The sequence below is a fragment of the Parasteatoda tepidariorum genome, chromosome 8, assembly GCF_043381705.1.
Source record: "Parasteatoda tepidariorum isolate YZ-2023 chromosome 8, CAS_Ptep_4.0, whole genome shotgun sequence".
Lineage (NCBI taxonomy): Eukaryota > Metazoa > Arthropoda > Arachnida > Araneae > Theridiidae > Parasteatoda > Parasteatoda tepidariorum.
The window spans coordinates 55,477,125-55,487,521 of NC_092211.1; the positions used below are offsets into that span (position 1 = coordinate 55,477,125).

A 10,397-nucleotide genomic window follows, 5' to 3' on the forward strand; every position below is an offset into this window, starting at 1 on the left:
TGTGGTAATTTTAAAGTGTCACAACATCAAGTGTGAATAAACGATTATTAATCAATAAATGGCAAAGCAGAGGACTTTGGAAATAAAGGTTAAAATTCATAAGAAGTTAACTATAAAAAAAACCAACTTAAAAACAGCATTTCTATGCACGATCACTAAAATTGAATCACATCTAATTAATCTCATTTTTAAACAACATATTAAAAATATTTACGTTTCAAACTTTCACTCTCCTGTTCTATCTTATTTCTTAAAAAGGTGTTGTTTTGTATCTGAAATAAAAAAAAAAATCACAATTTTAATTAAATGCAGCTTACTATAATCTTACAAAAAATACATTAAGATAACATAGATTAACAAAACACAATAGAGTGCAGGTTTTTAACATGAAATTCACTGTATTCTTATTTCTGATTATTTTATAAAAAGGTAGAGTCAATAGAATTTATATCACTGTAGAGGATTTTCTTAAATATAATGCTAATACATTTGGTAGGTATATTAATAAAATTATGAAATCATATTTACCTGATCTATTACACTTCTTAATTGATCGAAGTTTGCTTTAATGAGTTTCTGAAATTCCTCATGAACATGAGTCTGGAATAAAATTATCAACAAAAATAAGTTCATTTAAATAATAATAAATGTTTACAAAATTACAATTTAAAAAAGGAAGTATGATCTTACATAAGCATCATCAATATTGATGCGTTCTATAGGCAAATCCTGCAAAGTCAATTGGCACAGTTTTTTGTTAGAATTTGTACAGTTATGAATACTCTTCATATGTTCCCTTATGCTTGAAATGCTAGACTTCAGATGTTTTACAGCGTCAGATAATATAGATGCATTGACTACAGCATCATATTGGTTTTCAACAGACAAGACCCCTAAAAATTAATTAAACAGTAATTAATGATATAATGCAGTAGATAATTTTTTATTCATGAAAATAACTTCTACTTAACTACTATGTCCTGAAATGCATGCATAAAAATAATCAAATTCTAGAAGAAAAATATTTGTCAACTAACTAAACTATAATTTTAACAATATATGTTAACTAACAGACCTTTTTTAAAAAATAATAAAAATTATTCACTAAGAGTTTAAAAATTTTCAATGAAAATGCAGAAATATTAGCATGTGTTCTTTTTTATTTTTCAAAAGTATCAAAAATAAATTTTCAAAGTTCTTCTCATGACAGCAGAGCTGTGCCAAATATTAAAAAAAAAAAAAAAAAAAAAAAAAAAAAAAAAAAAAAAAAAAAAAAAAAAAANCCGCTTTTTCGTGGAAGTCTTTCATCCCTTGGAGACGTGAACGGCAAAATGATCTCCAATGACTCACGGCAATGCGGATTAATATTTGAAACTGAATTCAGGTTTGCCAAATTTTGGACGTTTTGTCTCAGAATGGCGCAGCTTTGGCAGAAACTGAGCTGAATGTCGCAAAATGGCGCAGTTATGCCGTTTTGTCTCAGTTTGTCGCAAATGGCGCAGGCGTAGCATCCCTGTCATTAACATTTTTGGTACTGAAAAGTACACACTTCTCTCGGGGATTGCGGCGCGGCTGGTGATCTGACCATCATGGTCAGCGAGCCATGCCAAACCACCCCAAAGCTACATTTTTTTTGCCATTTTTCGTTATTCATTTAGTTATACTTTTTTTACGATGCCTAAATGTATTTTTTTTATATATGACGGACCACCCATCCCATTCCAAAACTGATACTGTTGTAAGACAAAGGAACAATTAAAAATAAACTTGTGAGCGAGTTAAGCGTTGTATTTTCTTTTGGTTTTCATCACTTCAAAATGTCCGATGTTAGACCTGTCTCCATGATGTAAATAATAAGTGGTGAGTAACATTCTCATATTTTCCTTTTTTTTGACCAGTGTTTATTTGCACAAACGTAAAATTTTATAGATGTTATTCAGTCGTCCTTTAACTTTATCTTGACCACGAGCCCTTGCTGTTGGGTTAATTCACGTGGCACTTAAGCAACATGTCCTTCTACTATTTTCCATCACTTTCGGCCTTTTCTTTCCATCATTTAATAATGATCCAAATTTATTATTTAATTAATCTCTCATTTTTATTTGATTGTCTTAAACTTTATCGACTGAATACCTCTATCAAATGTTACAACCCATTCCTTGTATAATAATATATTCTAATGGTAACATCACCTTTAATTAACATTTTAAGATATTTAACATCGGTCCTTTATTTTTAAATTTATAATTACTTTAAATTTCGGTACATGAGCTATTGTAAACAATTTTACAATTTTTTTTTCTTTGGTACAAATACTAAAAAATTAAATAAGTTCTCATGCAGTCCTCAAGAAACAGAAAAAGTCCTTTTTAAGAAGAGAAAAAAAACATTCTCTCAATTAAGTTTTTAAATTTTTTTTTCTTAACAAGTATTGACATGTTTTAAAAAATGGCTTTAGGAATTTCCTACATTTTTTTGCTTGCCTTTTAAAAACAAAACTTAGATGAAAAATAATCTTCAGATGCTGTAATAATATGCAGTGTTCGTTGCTGTGCTGGAACGTTTTTTCTACCAGGCAATTGACTACTAAAATGCAAACTACATCACATTAAAAGTATAATTTCTAAGTTAAAATATAAAGATGCCTCAGTCTTTGATATACAAGTTTTCTGTGAAAAGAATTAAGCAGGCTAAAATGCTGCATGCAACTACCCTGCAACTCATATCACTTATATTCAAAACATGGTATTAGAGGTAAACTAAGTTTGATATGAAATAATTAATGGAAAAAAGATAGAAACAAACAAATTAAATAGAAAGTACACTAAAGCACTTTTAGTTTGTGTAACCCATGTAACCTAATATTTTCTCCACCCCAAGCGGTGTATTTGATAAGAAACAATAACATAATGTAATAATAAATTATAGTTTAATAATGAAACTTTTAACTACTTAAAAAACCTTACTTCACATGCATTGCTTACCACAAGTAAGCTTTAAAAATAAATGCGAAGAAAAAAAATTCTGTTAATATTTTTTTCAAATAATTGTATGACACAGGTCAAAACACCTTCATCTAACTAAAATTAGGGTTAAAATTCATAAGAAGTAAACTATAAAAAAACTTACAAACTGCAATTGTATGCACGATCACTAAAATTTAATCACATCTAATTAATCTCAATTTTAAACACATTAAAAATACTTACGTTTCAAACTTTCACTCTCTTGTTCTATCTTATTCCTTAAAAAGGTGTTATTTTGTATCTGAAATAAAATAAAAAAATCACAATTTTAATTAAATGCAGATTACTATAATCTTATAAAAATACATTAAGATAACATAGATTAACGAAACGCAATAGAGTGCAGGCTTATGAACATGAAATTCACTGCATTCTTATTTCTGATTATTTTATAAAAAGGTAGAATCATTAGAATTTATATATTTTCTATGATTGGGTACATGTCATCACTGTAGAGGATTTTCTTAAATATAATGCTAATACATTTGGTAGGTATATAAATGAAATTGTGAAATTATAATTACCTGATCTATTACACTTCTTAATTGATCGAAGTTTGCTTTAATCAGTTTCTGAAATTCCTCATGAACATGAGTCTAGAATAAAATTATCAACAAAAATAAGTTCATTTAAATAATAATAAATGTTTACAAAATTACAATTTAAAAAAGGAAGTATGATCTTACATAAGCATCATCAATATTGATGCGTTCTATAGGCAAATCCTGCAAAGTCAATTGGCACAGTTTTTTGTTAGAATTTGTACAGTTATGAATACTCTTCATATGTTCCCTTATGCTTGAAATGCTAGACTTCAGATGTTTTACAGCGTCAGATAATATAGATGCATTGACTACAGCATCATATTGGTTTTCAACAGACAAGACCCCTAAAAATTAATTAAACAGTAATTAATGATATAATGCAGTAGATAATTTTTTATTCATGAAAATAACTTCTACTTAACTACTATGTCCTGAAATGCATGCATAAAAATAATCAAATTCTAGAAGAAAAATATTTGTCAACTAACTAAACTATAATTTTAACAATATATGTTAACTAACAGACCTTTTTTAAAAAATAATAAAAATTATTCACTAAGAGTTTAAAAATTTTCAATGAAAATGCAGAAATATTAGCATGTGTTCTTTTTTATTTTTCAAAAGTATCAAAAATAAATTTTCAAAGTTCTTCTCATGACAGCAGAGCTGTGCCAAATATTAAAAAAAAAAAAAAAAAAAAAAAAAAAAAAAAAAAAAAAAAAAAAAACAGAATAGAGAATTTCTAAATTATACAAAATATTACACAACCCAATTCAACATACAATGTAAAACAACAGACACACAACCTGATATGTTATAAATTCAAAATATCACCTGTTTTTTATTGTCATAAAATAAAGTTGAAAAAAAATAATAATAATAAAAAACGAGGAAATTTAGAAGTTGTCAGGTTAAATAAAAATAATAAAATATATTTTTCAGTAAATTTTAAAAAATTAACTTAGTTACTATTTACTTCAGAATTCTTTTCCTAAGAAAACTTAAAATTGTAAGCCAAAAAAGAAAAAGAAAACACAATTTTATTAAGGCATATTTTATTTGAAATAATTTATAATCAGCAATTTGCAAATCATTTCTTGTACCCCCAAATCAGTTTTTCTTTTCTTATTCAAGAGAATTACACATAAATTCATTGAAATTTAACTTTTGGATTAAGCCAAAAAGTTAAAGGTTAAAATATACATCATATAAAAGGTTATTATTTATACAGGAATGCGTCTCAAAATTATCTTGAAAAATAACAAATACTTACAAGTAACTATGTTTTTTATGTCTTCTAATTTCTCATGATCTATTGAGCTGGATATATTTTCATGTACTAGTTCCACAAAATTAGCCTTAAATGCTGGAAAAAAATATAACATAAGTTTAACGATTTTTGACACTCAAGAGTATCTAATTTTTACTTTCAACTCTATTTTATAATTTTTGTTTTGTTTTTTTAGAAAAAAAGCAGAAAATCACCTTCATAGTTTTTTATTGGACTACCCTGTGCTTCTTTAAGAGCATTATCAACATCCTAAAAAAACAGAAAAATATAAATTTTTATACAAGTTAAAATTAAAATAATTCTTAAATATAAAATTATTAATATTTGCAAGTAAATCATTAGAAACATAACAATTGCACTATCTACATATTTGTAAAATAAAATTTAAATATTTTTTTTTTAAAAAAATAAGTCTAGAATTTTTCAAATTTTTGTACTCTTATTTAAATTTGCAATAAAAATCACAATAACATGAGAAGAAAAAACATCAAGGGAAGAGACAACTTAAGCTTTTTATGAAAAATATATATAATGAAATTCTTTACAGTTCTAGCATTTTAAAAAAAAAAGTTTTAAAGTTGATTCCTTCTTTTTAATAGTAAAAAGAGGACATGTTGCTATACAATAAAAAACTCAATGGAAGAACATGTTAATAACACCTTCACCCCCCCCCCTATTTTTTATATTTTTTCTTCTTTTTTTGAGTCTGAATTTAAGAAATGAAAATGCTGTTTTAGTACTATCTAAGACATCAATGGATAGCGATGTTGAGAAACATTTTGAAAACATCTGATCTTCCTTGTTTACATTAACAGACTAGTTTCACTTAGCTTGAGAATAGTTACTCAATGCAAAATATTTGTAAAATTAATTCTGCAAATACTAAATCCCAAGTATAGAGCACATAAAATTAGTTTAAAAAAACAGGTAGAAGTACTTTTGAATATAAAATGTTTGTTTTTACATATTCCAATGAAGCTAGTTTTTACATATTCCAATGATGATCTAATCAAATTAAACAAAAATATTTCTTCAACTAACAATTGTTAATTATTTAATTACTGTGTTTTGAAAAAAATATAGCAAGAAATTATAATTTGTAAATAATCATAAAAGTTTATACACACCTTGTCAGTATCATTGGCAAAATTATGTACAATATTAAAAACTTCTGTAACATTTCCTTTAACATTTGGGAATGAGTGCATCATGTGTTGATTAATGATGCACATGCAGACAATAGGTACACTAAAAATGTAAATAGAATCAATAAATTAAAAATTATTCTCTACTATATAATATATGTAAAACCAAATCCTAAATTTATTTATTTTAAATAATTTTGTTTTGATCCAAAATAACTATCTTAAACATTATTAAAGTATAAGTCATACAATATAGATACTGCAATATACAATACTCTGATATACATTTTATTTCATAGATATATAAGAAACCTGATTAACTGACACTCACAGAATCAATGATAATCTGAAAATCAAACACATTAGACAATGGACAGGATTTAATTAATAAATATTTTTTTAATGAACAAACATTAAACTGTAACTGAACATTAAACTATGAAGACATTAAAGTAAAAAATATACCACCGTAACTACACACCACTCTGATTAAACATATCAGATGGAAACAAAAATGCATGACATCAGGAAGGTAATTATAAAATAACTAAGGTGACAGTCGGTCAAATGTACACTTTTATTATGCTATGTCACAAAGTTGGTTTATGAGCATTTTTATTATTAAAGGATTGTTTAGCAATTTACAAATGCAGATTACTAATATTCACATATTTTATGAATTGTGATTTATGAAACCTAGACAGTCATTATCATTGCAATTATGAAAAAATTAAGACATCATATCATATAAATCATATTATCAACATGCTAAAAAACAGAGGTCAACAAAAAATAAAAAAACTCAATCATAATCTGGACATTTAAAAGTACTTTCAATTTTGCAATAAATGAAATGAAAAGTATAAAAAATTAAAAACAATGTTTTCATTGCAATTTGACGTACAAGCAAAAAAAAAAAAAAATTTACTTCTCAAAAATATTAAAAAGTTTATCTTTCACACCACTTTCCAATAAGTAATAAATTTATTAAGAAAAATTTTCAGCAGCAAAAATGTAGCATTCCTTTTTCATAGAATGACCAAAAGTGAGAAATTGGATTTACAACTTCGAAAAGCTGAATTTTGTGATTTTTGGTTAGCGCAATTAATTAAAATAAAAAATGTCAAATCAGAAATTCAAATCTTTCAATTCTATTATTTTAGAATTCTAATTTGTAATTTGTATTAAGTAGAAATTGGAATATATTGAGGGCCCACTAAAATCAGGAACACCAGAACAAAATATTTTGAATCCGGAAGTGTTTGTGAGTATTATCTGAGAAACTAAATTTATAATTTGGACAACTGAATTTTGTGATTCGTGTTAGCACAATTAATTAAAATAAAAAATGTTATGTCAGAAATTCACATCTTTCTATTCTTTAAGTCGATTATTTTAAAACTCTGGTTTGCAATTTGTATTAAGTAGAAATTGGAATATACTGAAAGCCTACAAAAATCAGGAACATCAGAGCAAATAAAGACAAAATATTTCAAATCAGTAGAAACTACAATCCCATCCTATATGACTATTCTATATGTGTATGTATTATCTGAATATAACTACTGGATTTAAATATTTTATCTCAAGAACATATTTTAAGTCTTAATAGATTTACGTTAGCAGTTTCAAGCAAATAACATAAGACTTTAAAATATTAACAATTTTTACATGGTAACTTATTAGCTTTGGATAAAAGATTTTTAAAAAAAAGGTGCTTTAAATTAACATTAAAATATGGCTGAAGTTGATAAAATTAAAGATTTGTATAATTCTGTATTAAAAAAAATAATAAAAAGGCAAATTTAACTTACACAAGAAAAGCTATCATGAATATTAGACAGAACTTATGGAAATTCCTCCAGCAGTTATCAGTGTGTCGTTGCTTTTGGCTATTTTTGGCACCACAACGTCCACAAAAACGACAACAAAAGAAGAAAAGTCCGGAAATTAACATAACAATGATATAGATGATACCAATGATAACCATACTCAGGAATGCATAGTTCATTTCTGCCAACTATTAAAATAGAAAATTTAATCAAAGATTTTAGATTTTATAAAAGTAATAATTTAATAATGCAAATTAAATAAAATGAAATATAGTAGGGTTCACAACTTAAAGGAAAAAAAATTTTTTTTAACTCTCAATATTTTCTCAGCTTCGGAATCAATATACAAATGATACTTACATAGCAAGGGCCAAATACTTCTAAATGATTTTGGTAAGTGATATAATTATACCATTTTAAATTCATTTTTCTGTCATACTTCTGAAGAAAAATAAATCACAAAAGTTGCTCAAAAAAAGGATTTCAGTTCTTAAGTTGAATTTGATTAAGAAAAAGTTGGGGGGGGGGGGACTACTTTTTCACAGATTTTAAAGCTAAATCATTTTTAAACAAATGGAACATTTTCGGTCATTATTTTCAGTTTAGATCTTTGATTAATATTAATAAAGCAAAGGTAATTAATATTAATAAAGCAGGGTAAGATAAAATAAAAAATGTAACTATTGTATTATCAAATTTTTACAATTCTTTAACCCATTTCAAAAATTTAAATAAGATCTCAAAAACACATGTAATATATTTCCCTCCCCCAAAACTTGATTATTAGTCTGTTACCCAGTACTGTAAAAAAAAAGAAGAAAAAAAGAGAGTTAAAACAAATAACATAAAAACAATGAGTAGAATCGAAATTACCTTCAGAACAGTCTCTTGAGGAGATAATGTATGTTTTCCAGAAACAATATCTATGACATAATCTGAAGGGGGGAAATGAAAAAAAAAAAAAAACATTAAGATAGTTTCAAAAGGAACATATAAAGCTTAAATAACAAAATTTTATGCTTTATATATCAAATGCACCATCATAACTACACAAAAATTTTTGATCACATTACAAAGTATAATCAGTAAACATGGCTCTTCATGTTTATAATTTAAATAATAACTACAAATCTATTGCTTGAAAGAACAATTTTCTTTAACAAATTATGTTAAAAATTTTTACTTTGCATAAATTTTACATAAAAATTATGAACATAAAAAAAATTTTTAGTTTATTATGAAAACAAAGAAATTTATAAAGCATCTAGAAAATTTATAACTATGTCCACTTTAAAATCCTGAGTATCAAAATATTCAACACATTATAATTGATAAATATAAATGTGTGTTATTATTTTGATATAAATTAAGCAACTATTTCTTACACTATTACTTGATAAAAAATTAATTTCATTTGATTCAAAAATATGCAGATTTGAAATAGCAGTCAATTCATGATTCGCAATAGTCATGTTTCAAGTGTTTAAAAGACAGACACCCATTTTCAAGACTTGCCAGGTGTGAAAGAGAAGAAACAAAAGTAATTTGAAATATAATATAAAATGCAAATTTGCCAATAAAATGTAAAAATAAAAGTGAAAAACAAAACTAGTAAAACTGCAGTGGCCAAAAGAGAAAAAAATGAAAAACAAAATATAAGAAAAACCACAGTAGTGGAGAGGGTCAAATCAGGGTTTCTGATTTGTCTCTATGGACCCTGAAATCATTCCCGGATTTGTTTTTTTCCCTCCACTGTGGTTTTTCTTATTCTGTTTTTCTTTTCTTTTTTTTTCTCTCTTGGCTACTGTGGTTCATTTAGTTTAGTTTTTCATCGTTATTTTTCTATTTTTTAATGACAACTTTATGCTTTATATATTTTAAATCACTAGCTTTTTCTCATTCACCTCTAATAAAGACTTGAAATTGGTGCCTGTTTTTAAGCACTTGAAACAGGTTGACTGTTACCAAGGAATGTATTCTTTACTAAGGAATGTATTCTTTACTAAGGAATGTATTGCTTACTAAGGAATGTATTCTTTACTAAGGAATGTATTCTTTACTAAGGAATGTATTCTTTACTAAAGAATGCATTCTTTACTTAAAATAGTATGCTTTACTAAAAATAGTATGCTTTACTAAGGAATGTTTTCTTTATTAAGGAATGTTTTTCTTTACTAACGCAAATATTCTTCAGTAAGAAATTATTTACAAAATGTCAAAAACCAATTTACCTAGTTTTTTCCTTGAGTTTTATAATTAAGAGAAACTTGTTCACCAAGCATATAAGGTAATACAAGTTTCAAGCCTTACCTTCTGCCATATATTTTTACCTATTTTATTAAATTAGAATAACATATTTGTCAAAATCAAATGTAAATTATGAATGAATACATTGTTCCCAGCAATGGAAAATATTCTTTACTAAGGAATGTATTCTTTACTAAGGAATGTATTCTTTACTAAGGAATATATTCTTTACTAAGGAATGTATTCTTTACTAAGGAATGTATTCTTTACTAAGGAATGTATTCTTTACTAAGGAATGTATTCTTTACTAA

At 25.8% G+C, this 10,397-nt stretch overlaps 1 protein-coding gene and 1 long non-coding RNA gene across 2 annotated transcripts in view; both read right to left on the minus strand.

Annotated features, from left to right (window-relative positions):
• LOC107447672 (prominin-1) overlaps positions 1-8,762 on the minus strand; it is a gene marked incomplete at its 5' end in the record, with an annotated part of 41,150 nt that extends 32,388 nt beyond the window's left edge. Inside the window, 8 exon segments of the mRNA XM_043042447.2 lie at positions 3,210-3,267; positions 3,551-3,622; positions 3,713-3,915; positions 4,845-4,937; positions 5,057-5,111; positions 5,990-6,110; positions 7,822-8,027; positions 8,713-8,762. Coding sequence (XP_042898381.2) covers positions 3,210-3,267; positions 3,551-3,622; positions 3,713-3,915; positions 4,845-4,937; positions 5,057-5,111; positions 5,990-6,110; positions 7,822-8,027; positions 8,713-8,762 — 858 coding nt within the window.
• Positions 524-756, minus strand: LOC139426191 (uncharacterized). Its single transcript, XR_011637384.1, has 2 exons — positions 691-756; positions 524-600 (listed from the first exon to the last, which is right to left on the minus strand). It is a non-coding gene; the product is annotated as an uncharacterized lncRNA (long non-coding RNA).
• Positions 8,763-10,397: the final 1,635 nt, after the last annotated feature.